This window comes from Hirundo rustica, chromosome 17 (assembly GCF_015227805.2).
Source record: "Hirundo rustica isolate bHirRus1 chromosome 17, bHirRus1.pri.v3, whole genome shotgun sequence".
NCBI lineage: Eukaryota > Metazoa > Chordata > Aves > Passeriformes > Hirundinidae > Hirundo > Hirundo rustica.
In genome coordinates, this window is record NC_053466.1 from 5,229,637 (window position 1) to 5,247,892 (window position 18,256).

Sequence of the window (18,256 nt, forward strand, 5' to 3'; positions counted from 1 at the left end):
TATGGTGCTGGTAAAAATATATCCTGTCCCTTTGGCTCTAAACATAAGTCTGGTTGTCATAATTACAGGAAGACTGCATTTCTTTAGTTTCTTCTGTTTAATTACTCCAAGGAATACCTCTGTTTGAGTCTAGTCAAGACTTCTATCCCCAGATCTTCGGTGAACAAAGGTAAGGACAGGAAGCAAGAGATATAGCCCAGATCCCTTTGAGGGCTGCAGCAGAGCTAAAAACCTGAAGAAGATTCCAGGTTCTCACATTACTGGAACACTGTGTTCAATAACTCACTAAGTGGTTCCTTGTACCTGTATTTCCAAGATCAGTGTCAGGACTGTCAGCAGCAGGTGCTGCATGCAGCTGATACTGAATGGAACAGCAGGAATGCTGACAAGATTTAGCCCCTTTTGCTGTTCCACTGACTGTGCTTAACCCAGGGCAAACCAAGGTGTGCTAAAAACACTGCCCAGCAAGAGCAAATGTGACTTGGTGCATTCTCCCAGAGACCTGGGCATTAGAAATGCTGCTGCCAAACTTCAGCATGAAGATAATTCTGCAAGATTCACCTGTGGGATTTGCTTTCCCTCATAGCTTTGGTGTCCTGAGACATTAGTGGCCTTTCCCACTCAGAATGCTAAAATGGAGGTGAACATACCAGCAATGTGACAGGACAGCCAGCTTGGCAAGGAAGCTCAGCACAGATCACAAACACCTACATCTCTGTAGTCTGCCATGTAGTTCCACACCCAGGACATGCAATCCTTTAGAGGAGGACATCCACATGATCCAATCCCCCATCCTTCCTGGCATGCCTGGGGCTGTGATTTTGTGCTGCAGGAACTACATCAGAACCTACTTCAGAGCTGTAGTGCTCAGCATGCCCCTCACACCCAGGGTGGCCTGTTTGTGGTTTCTGTTCTTGTGTCTGGCACAGCAGGACAGAGCTGCTGCTTTCTGAGCATGTACCAGGACCTGCACCCACAGGAGAGGTTCTGTGAGAGGGGTTTCACGAGCAGTGTCAGACCTTGGAGCTGGGGTTCAGTGACTGGATGGACGGCACGGCAATGAGGCTGAAGCGCTCGTACAGGTACTCGTTGGAGGAACTGCCCTTCAGGAGAGCGAAAGGAATGAGGTACAGTTCTCCCTCCAGAACCAGGATCAGCTGACGGTGGCGGCCAACAGGCCCACTGGAATGCATCAAACCCTGAAAAGAAAGGAGAGAGAATTAGTTTGGCTCTTTCTCTCCATCCACGTGTCACCGCCTGCACTTCCCAAGCATCAGGCCCTAGTCTGACCCTGTGCTGGGTTTGGAAATGCCCAATCAGAACCGGGCTCTGTGTGACAGATGAGCACATGTCCTGTGCAGCTGCACTGCTGCCCACCTGTGCCCAGCCAGTTCCACTGGGACAAGTGAGCACTGAGGGCACTGACCCGTCTGCTCTGGGCCATCATCCTGGCCTCAGCCTCACGCTGGTACTGCAGCTCCTTCTGCTCCAGCCTGAAACCTTGGCTAACTCCAATCACCTCTGCCTTGTCAGTATTGTCATCACCTTATCCTTTGTCAGAGAATATTCTTTCTGATACTGAATTTCTAAATAGCTGTTTCCTCTGAAGCGCAAACAATCTACAGACAGATTGTGTCCATGGTCTACACTTCCAGACACTTGCCATCATCATCAACTCAATCACCAAAAGATCTAACCAGAAAGCATCTTATGGATGAGAAGTGAAGCAGAGAGATAAGTCAATAGGGAACATGCAGCTGGGCACACAATGTGGCAAAAAAAAAAAAAAATCATGCGGGACTAAATCCTTGTCTCTAGATGGTCGCTAAGACCCTTTTCAACCCGGACTGTTCTGTGAAAATACCACATTTCAGAAACCAGCCCCAAGCCGTCTGTTCTTGCTTTCCCACACCGAGAGGGGTTTGGTGTCTGTGCCAAAGGCTTACTCCTTCCATGGGTCCTATCAGCAAGTCGTAGAGAGCACGGAGAGGGGGTTTGGTGAAAGAAGTCTGCCTCCTCGGAAGCGATGATGTTCCATCCTTAGCAGGAGACACGGTATTGCTGAACAGGCTGGTCATGCTCTGACAGCTCCTGTGGGCAAAAGCCAAGGGAGAGGTTAGCTGCAGGAATCTGAGCTGCCCTGTGCCTGCCCTGACTTCCAACAGTGACATGAGCCAGGCCCTGTCAGCTGTCATCAGAGTCCAGGGGACTCTGCTCTGTAAGATGCTTCATGGGAGGACTTTAGGCTCCCATTCAGCTTCACGCCTCAGTGAACAGTGACATTAATGGCAGGATGAATCAGCTGCAGACAGCTTATGACATTGCTAGGGAGTTCTCCACACACTCCAGTGCCTGAAGGGCTGCTCCCAGTTGTTCCTGCACACCTATGGGTAGCAGGTGTGTGCAGGCAGGCAGGAGACCCACTGACAACTGACCACAGCCACAGGAGGATTTGCACTTGGGTCATGCACCAGCTGACCTAGCATGATACCAGAGGAAATGTGACAACAGGCTAACCATGAGACATCAAGATTCTGCACTTCTGCCACTGCTGTGCAACACCTGGTGCCCATTTCTGATATTCCCACAGAACTCTGCACGTGATCTCCTGGCATCAGCAGCCACAAACGTCGGCCCTGCTGAGAAAATGAAGTTGCCCCATTCTGGGCTCACTAGCCCAGCAGCTGTGCCTCCCAGAAACGTTATCCTTGGCTTGGGGCCAAGAACAACCTTTTTATGTGGAAAGGGCAACTGTCCAAAACATTTTAGCAGGTGGACCTCAAAGGAAAGGTAGGGAGGGCCTGGGACATACCCCAACCATTCCTGATACACGCCAACACACAGACTCAGAAATTGCTTCTTTCCCTCTCTCTCTCTCTCCTCAGCTGCTGCAACCAGCCTCCTGACTCAGCTCACATCATGCCTAAAACCTATAGGTCTCTGGAGAAAAAAAATGCTCTTACCACCCACAAGGAATTTCCATCTTATGGGCACATAGGAATAACCTCAGAATGTCAACAAAAGCCTGGTGTCTGACTGCCCTTGCTCTCCAACCCAGAGATTCCAGTGACAATACGAGTATGCTGCTCCTGCTGCTGCTTAGAGCTGCTGGAAATTTGTCTGGGGAATTTGTGCACCAGGGGTTGAGCACAGGCTTGGTGCTGTGTGCTCCCCTCCTCACACCTACCTGCCCTGCTTCAGTGCAGCACCTCACTGCAGATTTATAAAGCACAGATTTTAAAATCAGATCGGGAAAGAAAATCTGTGCAGGGATATCCCAGTGGTCCCCTAGGACCTTATGCCCTGATCATCCCTGAGTGGCTTGTTGCCAGCAGGCAGCACCTGCCAGCCCCACAGCCCATGTTCAGCCACTGTTACACACATTTACTGCAGGGACTAGGGGCTTGACTACTCCAATCAGCAAAGCCCTCCTGCATTGTGGGTTTCCCAGCCAAGCAGCTCTAGATTTATTTCTTCACCACTCAGACTGCTTTTTATGAGAACAAAACCAAGAAAGCACAATAAATCTCTCACATCTCCTGCCCCTGTGTGTGTGTGTGTACACAAAGAGTGAGCAAATCCACAGGGGAGGATGGATAGATCTCTTGTGGCACTGGAGCTGACCAGGAGCCCTGGCCAGCACACATCCTTTCCTCCCAAGGAAGCCAACAAAAGGCTCCAGGTGCACAGATGATTTCTACCATGCTCTTGCAATGCAGAGGATCCCCTGAAGTCTGAGCAGTGAAATCTCTCATTTGGAAGCCTTTGCTCAGACTCTGCAGTGCTGCTGATTTATAACCCTTTGTACAGGCAGCCTGGCCTGCAGCAAGCAGAGAAACAGCACAAACAGGCTTAGCTCTGCTCCCTCCCTTTGTCTTGGAGATGCAGGAACAAAGCAAAGCCTCAGAGAACAGGGTCAGACTGACCTGGCTGACCACCAGCCTCACAGGTGCTGGCTCTGCCTGCTGAGGATGAGTGGCTGGGCCCAGGCAGGAAGGAGGGGTTCACCCAGAACCAGCATGGAGCTGCTCCTACCTTAGCACTAATTAGGATTTTGGACAAGTCAGATACTCCCCAGGGCCAAGCACAGCCATTGGGAGGGCTGCAAGTCAGGCGTGGTGCTGCAGGGGTCTGAGAGCCCCAGGAAGCTGAATACCCATCCAGCCTTCCTCAAAGAGACTCTTCCTAAAGATGCAGCCCTAAATCCACATTCAGGGCCTTGACACACACACACAGTGTACAAAGCTGTGGGAAGCTCCAGGAAACAGCCAGATCTAAGCTCCCTGTGGATCCTTGAAAGGATCCACAAGTATCTCCAGAACCCACTAGTGGTTGCAAAAAACCCACAGCCCACCCAGCACTCTCTGCCAGGGTGGTCTGCATGTCAGCAGCTGCAGCACTGCACCCTGGATGGCAGAGAACCAGCACAGAAAGGACTCCCCAGCCACTGCTGTCCCATCTGCCAGCCCCCATCCCTCTGCTCTAGAGGGGGTCAGCTCTGCGGTTCTCTAGGGCAAGTTGTCAGGCCCTGAGGGCAGTAATAGGCTCCAATGATCCTGATCAGCTTGCCCTACCTAAGGAGCAGAGAAAATAGGAGCTGCAAGAAGACAAGAGCTACTGTGGCTGTCTTGGTGGCTGTACCAGTGGCATCCTCAGCTCAGACTTGAGCCCAGCCCTCACCCTCAGCTGTTGCCCAGCCTTGAGATCACCGCAGTGTTCCTTTGGTGCTTCTTTCTCCTCCAAAGTCCATTTCCTCTCAGAATTTCCCTAAGTGAACTGCCAGCTCTCCAAGTTTGCTTTTCTAATCGGAACAGACAAAAATTCCTACTATTCTCTGCTTAAAAGCACCTACCCTGAATTGAGGGCTCAGCAAGCCAGCTGCAAACAGATGTGGCAGTGTTAGCTCCATCCCCAGGTCCCCCTCCACAGGCAAAAGGAGAGGGGCAGGCAGGGAAGCCATCCAGCAGTGTCTCTTTATTTTTTCACCTCAGTGCTCATTGCAAGAACATCACAGACACGGCTGCTTCTAATGCTTCCCCTGCCTCTCTTCTGAAGGTGCTTTTAGTTAAATACCCAAGAAGGCACATCATCCCTGGGCTGCTCCTAAGAGCTGCAAACTACTTACTTGACAAGACACCTGAGCTAAGCTCCTAGGATTCAAAGTAATGCATGTGGTTCCTGTGGAGCAGAAAGACAGAGATGTGGCACGGTTGGCCACTGCAGTGTTCCTGAAGATCGGCATTCCCTGGAACAGAATCACATCCTATTTCCCCCTGTAACTAGAGGGGCAATCTGCTCTCTTTCTAAGCCTGATAAACTAGTAAAACATCTCAGCAATTCTGGGGATCTGCCTGTGTGATCCAAAACTAGCAAGTACTCACAGTCCTTCATTAGCACAGCAGCTTGAACAGACACACTTGTGGATTCTGAGATGAAAACCAGGCCAGCTGCTGGTGCCAGCAGGCAGCTCCCAGTTCCATGGGGATGCTGTAACAGTACACAAGCTCCAATGGTGGCTCACAACACTCCAGGCTGATCACATTTGCTTTTCCAGCTGAGAAAGGCCTAGGGTATCCTGTGCTCAAACCACAACCGAGCACAGATCCAGTCAGAAACCCTGGGTTGCATCATGCGGCCACACTGGAAAAATTCTGTCTTCAATTTTCTTTCCAAATGGTTGCCCTAAGCCCTAATCAGCACAGTCATGTGAAAGGCTGAGAACAAGTTGTAAGAGGCAGAAAATGAGTGGAGCCTTGCAGCTAGTACGGTCCTGTAACTCTGGAAATGCAACATATTCCCAACTAATTGATGCAACACTTCAGATCAACAGAAACATGTATTTCTGTAATAAGCGTGCAGGAGAGAGCTCCAAGTCCCACATGTCACACACAGCAAGGACAAAACAGAGCTCCCCTGCAATTGCTTGGAGTCTCAAAATCAGCACTTGGCCAGGAGAAGAGCAAATTCAGAACAGCTGTTCCTCTGGACAGTCATCAGTTACAACTGGGACCAGTCCTTGCTGGCTCTGCTCTTGAGCACTGGCATTGGCTGCACCTAAACATGCAATTTGGAGAGAAGCCCATCACCAAGACATCTCCTGCTTGCTGATCCCCGCAGCAGTGCTGCATTCTCACCTGTTCAATAGGTTGTTCCTGCTGACCATCCTCAGGAAGCCAGTTGGATCAGTCATTGAGTTCAGCTTGTTATTCATCTCCTCAAACTGCTGGTCCATGATATCCCCAGCTTCACTCTCTGTCTCACTGCTAGCACAGGCTCTGGGGGGGAATCAGTGACATGAAGGGGTCATTGCTGCGAGAAGGAGCGACAGCTTGATGACAAACGCTCGGCCAGTTTGAGCAAAAATGTTTTTCAAACAGAAGCTCAACCAAACGTTAATGCCAAATCCTCCCTGGCTTGCCTTTTGTCAGGCAGACAAGACAGTACCAGCCCCATTTCCTCCTCTGCTGGGATTCCTCAAGGTTTAGTGAGTGGCACACACAGGTGGGAGTGCAGGACCCTCTCTGTGCATTGCAGGCAGGGACTTCTAAAGCTGCAGCACCACACTGAAAATCTGAGTTGGCAGGAAACACCAACTCAAGCCTTATCTGCCTAAGAACACGTGTGAGCACATCCTTTTCATATCTCCAGTTAACTTCAATACTTCCTTCACTGGCAAAGAGTGACAAAGGGAGCTGTTTTGCCACTCCTGTTATACAAAGAGAGAAAGCACAGAACTATTTACTCTATCAATGCCCCAAGTGCAGCAGCAATACAGAGAAATAGCCAAACAATTCTAAAGTCCCAGTCTCCTAACATTAATATCTAAATTTTCTCTTGCAGTTAAGGTGCTGGGTTGGGCTCAGTGAGCATTTTGCATGTGAGTAATTCTCTCTATTCTGTACACTTTTGTTGTTAATGTTGTTGCTGTCACTGTTTGTTTCCTTGTCTCATTGCTGTTTCCAGTAAACTGTTCTGATCTCAACCTGTGATCTTCACCTTTTGTGCCTCCAATCCTCTTCTCCAGCCAGCAGAAGGAGGGAGAGAGTGAGAGGGAGCAAGAGGTATTGGGGTTTGCAGAGTCTCAGTGGGGAGAACCATTCCTAAACCACAACAAAGGCACATCACAAGCCTTGGAATTTGTACGCTTAGAATAAACCTACAATGCTACATGATGAAGCCTCCTTGCATCTCATTTCTGCTTTTTTTTGGGTTCCTGACACCTTGAAGCCTCTCCTTGAGGGCATGTTTCCAATAAAGAGCACAGGAATTAAATGAACACAGAACCCATACTTGTGCAGGCAACTAGAGCTGTATCTCTGTTGCTGCATGGATCATGGATCCCTTGTGAGTGAATTTCCTGGTCAATATGATTTATAACCTGCTAAGTCCTGACAAAAGCCAATCACTTCATGAACATTGAAATGGGGACAGCTGAACCACAGACGGGGGAATAAAAAAAAACCAACATAAGGGGGAAAAGGGAGAAGAAAACGTTGTCAACAGCTTTTCCCTGCACATTTTTCCTCCAGCTGAGGCATGCTCAGCTCTGAGTGCTGGCACAGTTTGGAGTAACGCTCACAGCTCCTTAAAGAGGCAAAAATCTTGAGTTCATGAACCCAAGAGAGCAGGTCACATGCTCTCCCTAAAGAGAGCAGAGTCTGTTCTGACACAAGTTCAAGCAGACTTTAAAATCCCTTCTTTTTTTTTGCAAGAATGCGTTACTTTGAGGATTAATTAGACCAGCTGAAAAGAACCCTTTCTAGCAGAACCTGAAGGCTGCAGTGTGGAACTGAACATCCTGTGCATCCCTTCCCCTCCAGAAAGTGTGAAGACATGCTCTGGAGACTCAGCAGTGCCTCTGACCCTGCTCACAGCAGCGTGGACAGCACCAACTCTTCAACCCAAACCCCAGAGCACTCCAGCAAGCCAGGGACTGAGCAGCTGAGCTCCTTCACGTGTGCTGAGCATATTCACACCCTGCTGCTCTCTGGTGCTGGGACTGAGGCTGGCAGCCTCTGCTGGGGAGCCTGGGGGGCTGGAGAGCAGTGGAACCAGCAGGGCTGAGGGGAAGCACTCGAACCACACGGGGAAGAAGTTTCAAAGTAGAAAGTGATGTTCACCCACATGGAACAGTCAAGATTTGTTTGCTTGATTCCCTGCAAATGATTTTGACACCAGGAAAGAACATCTGCCTATGATCGTACCACACTGGTCCAACGATCTTGGAGACAAGCATTAAACCCAGAATCCTTAACCAAAAACATACCCCTACCATTACCACTAAGTGAGGAAGAAGCTGACATCCCAGCAAATTACAAACTCATCCCAGAACCTGACGACTGAAGGACTGCGCTTGCCAGGAGGAGAATCTGTGGTGATAAACAGTTAATGAAACTAAAAACTGTATCTGCAAAACTGCTGCATGAGGTCCAACTGCAGATTTCAGTCATGGATTTGTGTATCTGCATGTCTGCAGGGTAAGACTCAACAATCAACATGTGGGTTCTAAATTATTTACTCTGCTATAGCCACAAGCCACAGTGGGGGTGGGGGGTAGTTAGAATTCCTATGGTATTTGCAGTTTTTCAAAGCAAACAGTTGAAAGAGAATTAATTACACTGGAAAACTGTAAGCAGGATGAAATGTGTCCATATGCAGACAGACATGGCACCTGCCTCCTCATCCAATCTACAGATTCACCACACAGCCTGTGGGTTTGGATCTTATTTGCATGTGCATAGAGTTGTTTGGCAGGATAATAATCATGGTTACAGAAACAAAGCCTTTTTTTGGTTGCTGCACTGAAAATTTGCCCCTTCTGTGACTCCCAGTTCTCAGCCTTCTCATCCAATTAGCCCATACCAAAATGTTATAAATTCAGGTGGGAGAGCAGAGACCAGGATGTCAGACCCCCTGATCCCAGCTCACCTCGTGTAGTAGGAATCCACGCCCAGAGCCTCCCGCACGCTGGAGATGTGCTGCTCCAGGGCCGAGTTTGTCAGTGTCTGCAGGGCCACGCTGTTGGCTTCATGGAAGTCCCCAGCATTTTCTGTCAGGCTGTCACCAAGATAATACTCATGGAATTTCAGAATTCCTGCAAGGCACCAGCATCAGGAGGTTATTTCTGAAGGGCTAGACAGCTAGCAGCTGTCTGAGAAGATGGCACAGCCCCAAGCGCTTGGCATTTCCACCTTAACTGGGGCAAAGTGTTCTGTGCCAGGTCTCCACTGAACTTCTCCAGCATTTTCAGCTTTGTTTTTAAAATCTGGGTTTGTACTTTGCAGATAATGGCTCAAAGGCACAAAAGCAGAGAAGAGCTTTTATGAGATGCTCGGAATGCCTTTGCCATTGCAGCACTCATATAAATTATAAACCACATCTTCCATACAAGCCCCTAGTAGAGTAATTCACATTTCAATTGATGCACATGAAAAATACCTATTAATAGCCTCTGAGCAAATTAACTGAACACACAAGGCTGAACAAGAGTGTCGTTACTACAGCAGAACCTCCTCACATCACACACAGTGATTTCACTCTATAAAAGGAAAGAAGATGGATTAAAGCACAGTGAATTATTAAAAGATAACATTTCACAATGGGTAAACCAGATAAAGGCCACTTCCTGTTTTGCTGAGAATTCCACTGCTGGTGCAGATAAAACCTTCCTGCTTTCAGACTGGTCTATTCTTCCTGATCTAATTAATTCTGCAGCCTGTGATCAACTGTAAAAGGCTGCTCTGGATGCCTTAGCAGCATCAATTATTACACCAGTTAGAGAAGAGCGGAGAACAAAGAATAAAGCAACTCCTCCTGCAGCAACAGCAGCAAACGCAGCAACAGCCAACAGGTTCTGAGGGTTCCACGTCAGGGGGACAACGAGGACCCTGGGCTGCCACTGAAGCTGCTCCCTCTGTCAATGAATAAGAACAGATCACCACAGCTGGACTAGAGTCACTACTGAAGAGCTCCCAGCAAAGTTTCTTGAGAAAACCCCCTGAAGCATCACAGCCTGTACCCTTCCCATCACCTGACAGAACCCTCAAAGAGGCAGCCACAAACCATGGACTCAAACACTACAACTGCTTTTCTCCAAGACTCACTTTGGGCAAGGAGGACACTGACCCTGAAGCCCAGTGGCAAATCCTACACTTGATCCATATAACTTCAATAAGCTCAGCCTGACAGTGATACTATAGAATTATTGGCATTTTGTTGTGCAAACTACAGGCCTGAAGAGCCAGTTAGTGACTGGATGCACAGCAGGACAATCCCATCTCATACTCAGACACGCAACATTGCAAAATGCTCCAAAAAAGCATCTCTTCCAACCACTGTCATCCCAGCTAAGTCAGGCATGTGTGAGTGCCTCCTTCCCTTTCTGAAGCATTTTTCATGCAATCTGAATAGTGCTTTTAATCTCTTTAGCTTTGTCATGATGAAGGGCCGCAATTATTAAATTATATCCAGAAAGAACTTGTTAAAATTTACAGTCATCACTTTATTAGATAATGAATAACAGCTGTCTGCAAAAAGCAATCCTCTTCAAATTAATCCTCCTTGCTCCTCTGTGATAAGTGTTTCCACATTCATGTGAGGATCAAGCAGTTCAATGGCATATCAGGAAGTGGGGATGCCCTTCTGTTTTCTGCAATCCACTTCAGTGAATAAATGTCGAAAGCTTTTGGAAGAATAAAGCATAGAACTATAATTAAAGTAGGGATTCTTATGCATAGAAGATTCTCATAGAGCCAACAGATTTGGAATTTCATTACTCTTCTATTCTGCCCTGTGGGAAATATATACAGATTGGAGGTTGAAAAATGAAAATATTAAATACGTGAAACATTTCCATCTCCAGGTGAACATCAAAGTCCTGAATAAGCACTTCGGAGTCATTACTGCTGTGGCTATGCCGTAGCTTTTAGTATATTCAGCTTTAAGGTACTAGATGGAAATGATTCCCTCCTACATTCACGCTGGTCCCAAATTCATCCCTATTCTCCCTTTCTAAGGCCTGTTCCCAGGCTCTTGTGTCCAAAAAGGAGCTCACCTGCCCCAGGAGCCAGCAGCCAGCTGTACAGATAACCTGCAGCCAGTGAGTAGTAGAGAACAAGTCCCCTCTGGCCATTCACAGTCTCCAGGACCTGGTCAAGGGTCACGGGAGAATAGGGATCTGAGTCCTGCTGCCCAGTCTGACGTTCCACGAGCAGGTCAGCAAAAGCCCTCGTTCGTCCTCTCTCTGCTACTGCCAGTGCCTCATCATGGTGACCTAAAAAGACAGAGCCATCTCTCAGACCTGACACACGCAGTGCCACGCTCATGGAACAGTGACAGTTGTTTTCCCAATCCCAACAGCGACCTGGAGAAGCAGTGTTACCTATTTCCCAAAAGAGCAGTCTCTGCACAGGAACACAGTCCCACAGAATGTATTTGCTGCAGAAAATAACACAAGGAGCCACAGAAAGGCAAATCAACAGGAAGCAAGGAAGAAGAACCAAAGGCACCCCAAACCCAAAGACAGACACCCATACTGCTGTCCTGGAACAGAAATGCTGTGCTGTATTGGACAGCTGTGGAGCAAAGGACGTATCAGGAACTGCCCACAAGTCCAGCTGAATTCCTGGCATGAGCCTGGAGTCCAGCCTCAGCATGTGACGGCATGTCTTACCCAGACTGACAAGAACTCGCTGCAGGGCCTGATAGGAGGATGTCTGCAGGTCGAAGAGTGACAGTTTGTAATCCGTGCTCAGCTGCACCTCGTGGCGGATGGTTTCAAACAGTGCCGAGGCCCGGTACAGCTGGGAGGGAAAACAGCCACAGTGACTTCCTCATGGACACTGCACAAAGCACTGGCTGGGAAAGCAGGATGACCCAGGGCCAGCATCCCCTCAGGCTGGGGAGCTCTGGCTTACACCAGACATTATCTTCCCTAAGAACAGGAATCACCCAGAGCACGGGGAAGACCATGCTGTACCTGGTGCTGGGACTCCTCCAGGTTCCCACTCGCCCAGAGGGAGAGGCCGAGGCCGTGACGGATTTTTGCTTCATCTTCTCTGCGCCCCAGCTGCTCTGCCAGCCTCAGTCCTGAAAAGGAGTCAGAGTGAGACAGTGCCAGAGGGGACAAGGGGCTGTGGCCTCAGACCCACGGGGCTCCTGTGCAGGCAGACGCAGCCGTGGAGCTGCCGGCACTGGAACAGAAAGGGGGGCAGCACCAGTGGTGGGATGGTGAGCAGGGCAGGGACAGCACCAGGATGACCAGTGGGGTAGTACCAGTGCTGGGCAGCTGCTGCCAGTCCTCACATCAGCACCAGACAGAGAGGCGACTCCCATGGAGTGAGGGAAGTGAAGGCGCCATCCCCTGAGACACACTCCGTAAGCCCCTATTGAAAGTTCAACTTTTAAACCCTAAAAGCCACACAGACAAACAAACTCACAGTGAGCTGTCAAACACTGCCAGAAAAGACACCTCTCGGCACATTCCTGGCTTGTTTCCCATCAGCTCTCCCCAGCCCTCTGGCAGGGTTTGCACGGTTTATGTGCTGAGCAAGAGCAGAAGGCAGGGGCCTGGCCTGAACGACCTGGAGCTCCTTTCACTTCCAGCAGCGCGTTCTGCGCTGTCCCCCCTTCCACACACTCCAAACCTCTCGCCTTGGTGGCCCCTGCTGACAACAGGGACACCTCTGCTGAGGCACCTCAGGTTTCCCCCAGCCTGGGGAGCAGGGCCCTGGCTGTCACCACACAGCTCAGCAGCAGCTAGCATTCCCAGGCTATGCAGGAATTCTGCAGCACACCAGGAGAAGGAGCTGTGTTTCATTTCTCCCCTTCCAACAGCACACTGGAATCCTGCCAAGGTCAGTTTCACGAAAACCAAACTAACTGATGTAATACATCCTTCGGCCTCCAGCTTCATGCACTTCAGCTACACTGCTCATCTGCTGCATCAGAGCCCCTCGTTTGATCAGCTGCTGCCTGCATGCTGCAACCCCTTGCAGCAGCACAGCTCCCAGCACAGCGCTGACCCAGCACTCAGAAGGCAGATGGCTCCTGGACACCTCAGGCTGAATTTCCCTCGCCTCTCTATCAAACAGCACTTGTTTTCACTCAGACTTTATAGAGAAACTCACCCACTTTGTCTTACTCCTAGGTGAACACATAGAAGAGCCAGGTGGCTGCCAGCAAGGCATAAATCTCTCCTAACAGACCTCTCAGGATCAGAGATTCATCATAATCCTCTGTGCTTTTCCCAGAGGCAGATCCTGGTATGCAATGCCATTTATAGAGAAGGCTTACACCTTCAGGCACAAATGAGCTTTACAAAGAGGCTCTGCTAGGTGCAGTTTAGATTCATGCTCTGAGGCACCTAAGATGCCCCCAGGAAGGCACAAATCATGCTTTGTCTAGAGGAAACTAAGAAGGCTCCAACTGAGATGGCACACTGGCCATAACAGCTCCACAGACAGCTACTCACACAGATGATCAACAGCGGTGTGGATCTCTGCAAGAGCTTCTGCATCGAAGGCCACTGTCAAACACAACCTCCTCCAGCCGTGTCTACAGTACCTCACCTCTCCACGTCTTCAGGTCTCCCTTCCACCCTTCCGACCCTACCACTGCACGCTCTGTTGTTAAACTCAGCCTCTTACCTTCCTGCAGGTACATCACAGCCTGAGAATAGTTCTGTAAAGCGTGGTGAGTCCTCCCCAGGCTGCTGTAAGACACGGTTTTGGCTACGAGGTCGTTCATTTGCGCTGCGATGCTGAGGTGCTGCTCCTGATAAACCACGGCCCTCTCGTAGGTGCCCAAGGACTCGTAGGTGAGGCCCAGGTTGCCGTAGGCGCGGCCCTGGCCGGCGGGGTTGTTGGTCTCCTCGGCGATCTGCAGGTCCAGCTGGTGGTACTGCAGGGCCGTCTCGTACTCGCCCATCTGCTGGTAGACCCCGCCCAGGCCACAGGCAGCATCGCTCTCCAGGGCTCGGTCCTTCATCTCGCGGGCGATGTTCAGCTGCCGCTCCAGGCACGAGATGGCTTGCTCGTAGTTGCCCAGCTGGCTGTGCAGGCTGCCCAGCTCCCCGTAAGCCTGGGCTTTGTTAAATGCCTCCCCCAGCTCATGTGCCACTACAAGCCTCTTCTCAAAGCACACCAGAGCCTGCTGTAAACTTCCCATAGCCCTACAAGGGAAGAAAACAGCGGTGTTTATTTTGTCGGTATTTCCTTGAGAGAAGGTGTTTTGCCATTTCCCCCGGAGGCCAGCTCAAACCTTCCAGTCAGAGGCTTTCCCCCAGGAGACATCCCCAAGCACTTTTGAATCGACCTCCTCCTCTCTGGGCAGTGACATCAGCTTTGCAATTTGAGCTGTCAGCACAGTCCTCAGCACCCACAGGACTCACTCCTGGTCACATCACTGTGTGTGTGTGCCAAGGCCTTCAAACACACCCCACCAGTACCACACTGCATCGACCGTACTTGTACTTCACCGACATCAGAACACACGTGCAGCTCCTTACCTGTGCCCACTGCCCAAGCCTCGATAGGCCTTTGCCTGATCTTGCATACGGTTCAAGCTTTGAGCCACAGACAGGTACTGTTCATAATACTTTATAGCTTCCTCAAAATCTCCCAGAGCCTCATAACAATCTCCCAGGTTCCCATATGCTCGGCCCCGATCTAACACGGATTCATTCCCACTGAGCTGCTGCAGCATGGCCAGCTGCTGCTCAAAGTAGCCAATCGCTTCCTCCATGACATTCATGTTCATCTTGGTAATGCCCATGTTACCGTAGACCTGGGCTTCGATGCTGGGGTCCTTCAACTTCTGCCCCAGCTCCAGCTGCTCTTCGTAGCACTTGAAGGCCATGGTGTACTTCCCAAGTGACATGTACACTGCAGCAAGGTGACCGTGTGCTCTGCATTCACCTGACATATCCCCCAGCTCCTGGTACACCTCCAGCTCCTGTGTGTGGTAACCTAAAGCCTTGTCACACTTCTGCACCATCCTGTAGGCAGAGCCCAGGGCTGCATAGGCATTGGCTTCCAGTCTCCTGTCCTTAACGTGATGGGCTAAGCTCAACTGCTGCTCATAAAATTTTATTGCACCATGTACATCTTTTTTACAGACAAAAATATCCCCCAAGTTCCCCAGAGCTCGGAATTTGGCCTGGGAATTGTTCAGAGACTGTGCCAGGGACAACAGGTACTTTTGACACTCCTCTGCTTTGTTGAAGTCCATCAAGGCTTTGAAGGCCAGGCCCAGGTTGCAATAGGCTTTGGCTTGGCTCAGCTTGTCGTGAAGATCCTTTGCCAAGGCAAGATCTTGCTCGTAGTACTTAACAGCTTCTTCATAGTTCCCGAGGCAATAATGGGCATAGCCAAGGTTGTGGCAAACCTTCCCCTCGCCTTCCATGTCCTGGAGCTCTGGGGACAAGCGCAGGTACTGCTCATAGTAGGGGGCCGCCTGCACGAACTCTCCTCGCGTGCAGTGGAAGTTGCCCAGGTTGCTGAGGGCTCGCGCTTCGCTCTGGATGTCCCGCAGCTCCCGGGCAATGTTGAGATGATTTTGGTAGTGCTGCAGAGCACGGTCATGGGCACCCAGCGCCTGATAAGCAACTGCCAGGTTCCCGTGTGTGGATGCCTGAGAAGCACGGTCGTTGACTTCCATGGAGATCTGCAGCTCCTGCCGATGGTACTTGACGGCCTGGTCATACATGCCCAGGGCATTGTAAGCGTTGCCCATGTTGCCGTAGGCCCGGCCTTGGGCCGCGTAATCGCTCAGCTCCTGCGCTATGGACAGGTGTGTCTTGTGCAGCCGCAGCGCGGTGTCGTAGTCACCTTTCATCTGGTGAATGATTCCTGAAAAACAACAGAAACCAGCTCAACAAACACAGTGCTCTGTGCTAAGCCTCTGCAGCACCCTGCACACCGGGACTGCGGGCAGCCCGGGCCCTTCCCCGGCTCTTCACGCTCGGCAGGGCACAGCCCTTCTGAACAGCCTGCCTCCCTGCTTCTAACGGGGAAAGGCCAGGGAAGGTTCAGGTTTTATGTTATACAAAAGCACCCATTCACCACAACAACTGGACACAGTCTGGCCTTATAAAATTGCTGTTTATTTCCAGAAGTGATACCTGGTAACCCGGAGCTCAGATTCAACACATTGAGACAGCACTTGCAGGTGCTTTTCAATTTCAGTTGAATCACCTTGCATTTATTATGAGACATGGGAACAGGAGCTCTGATTCTGCTGATGATACCACCTACACTTCAATTAAACTCTGTGCTAATAATGCCTGTGGCTACTTTGCAAGTGCCTGTGAAGAAGCCTGGAGGTTTGGGAGCCACTGAAGGAGGCCCCGCAAATGTTTTTTGACATTAATTGCAAAAGCTTCAGGAGAAAGTATCTGGCATCTTTGGGAAACATGATGAGAACATGGAAAGTTCTCTTGGAGTTGCAAAGAGGCAGCACTGAGAGACTTTAAATTGTTTTCCATTAATAACGTGAAGTGTCTTCTCTCCATCGTAGTGGGAACCCTTAAAAGCTGCAGAGGCTGGAAGGTCTGGTCTCCACATGGAGCCTGAGCATTTGGAAATACCAGATGCTTTGCAAAGGTTGAGAACCTGAGACTTCTGGTTAAACTCCATGTCTTGTGAAAGGCTGATAGCTTGTGCTTCACCCTCAGTCCATCACCTCCTGCTCACCTCGTCCCAGAGCACAGAGGATGTTCCCTGCAGAACACAGCAGCGGCTGGGCTCTGTTACAGTCCATGTCTGCCCTGCTTCACACTGGATCACACACTTAAGGGTGCTTTCCATCTGCATCAGGGTAACGCAACAGAAAATGTCTGTTGCTCCAGCAGAGAGGCCAACTCTAACATTCTGGCCTGGAAACACACATTTAGATACATTTTTTTGCCTGTCAGCATGGTTATTTTGATGAGGTTTTGTTTTGCATGTGGATTAGATGAAAGAGACAATTAAAACTTGACTTTTTGATTGGTACTGGATGCATTTTAAACAACAGTAATAGACTGTCTCAACAAGAACTGCATGTTCCCTTTCTCCAGTATAACTTAGCTCTGACAGAGAAGACAAAAATATAGCCAAATAACAGCTGAAACGTGAGACCCCGCGCTCAGAGGCTAGGAGAACTATTCTAACCCAAAGCGTGGAGTGGCTGAGTCAGCATACCAGCTGAAAGTTATATTTAGACTAAAATCCAACACTGAAAAACATTCTGTGCTGCACCAGTCCATCTCTCACATCTCTGCGTCGCCCCAGGACTGGAGCCACAGACTCCCCAAGACAAGATCCCACACTGGAGAAAGGATGGGGAATGTAGCTTGTGCTTTGCTGTTCATGCAAGGCCTCCTCTCCCAGCCCTCCTGCCTGCTGGGTGCTGTCACACTAACAGAAACCTTCTTCATGCTCACTGCTCTCTCATGCTAAGCCGCCCACAAGCATTTTTGCATCACAAACTTATTTTGCCCCACGGATCTGCCTCAATTTGTGTAAAGGAGGAGATCTGCAACACTAATTAAAAAGCTGTGACTGTTTTGTTTTCTGCAGTTCCCCTTATCTTCTTCATTCAGCTCCTGAAGACTCAGCTACTAAGAGAAATTAAGTAATTCATCAAGCTCTTTTCAATTACCTGCTGTTGATAACATCAGAGTACAATTAGCATCTACAAATGAACCAAGTGCCAACTGCCAAGCAGAAACAGGAACTGATTTACAGCATGGGGCAGCCTGCAAGGGCTGGGATTCAGGGGCTGCCAACAAACACTTATTTTGGTGTCTCAGCACCAGCCCTGCTCTGCTGTTCTCAGCCAACGGAGAACACATCCTGAACGACAGCTGGAACATTGGCAGCACAACTGCCACAGCCACGGCAGAGATGGAAATGCATCCTTGCTGGCTCCCACATCTGGTGCTGAGAGGCAGCAGGAGAAATGGGCTTCACTTGAATGTAACTCAGTGTCTCCCAGCCTGCCAGCAGCACGACAATGCTGCTCCTTAGGGGAATGCAAGATTCCTACACCCTACTATTTCAATGAGCGTATTCGGAAAACAAACTTAGGATTTGACCCACGTGTCTCTCAACTTACAGAGCAGCAATGTATTGACATATCCAGCAGACAAGCTCCCAAAGAAATGGTCAGGTAACAAACCACATCGCTTCTTGCATTAGTGCAAGAATTACATTTATTCCTAACTCCTGAAGAGCTCCTCAATTGCATTTTATCTTTTCATTTCCCTTTTGCAATG

The 18,256-nt window shown here is 49.7% G+C and overlaps 1 protein-coding gene across 3 annotated transcripts in view; it reads right to left on the bottom strand.

Moving 5' to 3' along the window:
- Positions 1–18,256, bottom strand: part of TTC28 (tetratricopeptide repeat domain 28) — a 113,939-nt gene that overhangs the window by 13,925 nt on the left and 81,758 nt on the right. For all 3 annotated transcript variants that reach the window (XM_040080467.1, XM_040080468.1, XM_040080470.1), the window contains 9 exons: positions 14,507–15,848; positions 13,647–14,170; positions 11,978–12,087; positions 11,672–11,801; positions 11,054–11,272; positions 8,929–9,094; positions 6,135–6,275; positions 1,947–2,091; positions 1,020–1,199 (listed from right to left, as the gene is read on the bottom strand). In XM_040080467.1, the coding sequence (XP_039936401.1) occupies positions 1,020–1,199; positions 1,947–2,091; positions 6,135–6,275; positions 8,929–9,094; positions 11,054–11,272; positions 11,672–11,801; positions 11,978–12,087; positions 13,647–14,170; positions 14,507–15,848 (2,957 nt within the window). The remainder of the gene's footprint in view (positions 1–1,019; positions 1,200–1,946; positions 2,092–6,134; positions 6,276–8,928; positions 9,095–11,053; positions 11,273–11,671; positions 11,802–11,977; positions 12,088–13,646; positions 14,171–14,506; positions 15,849–18,256) is intronic.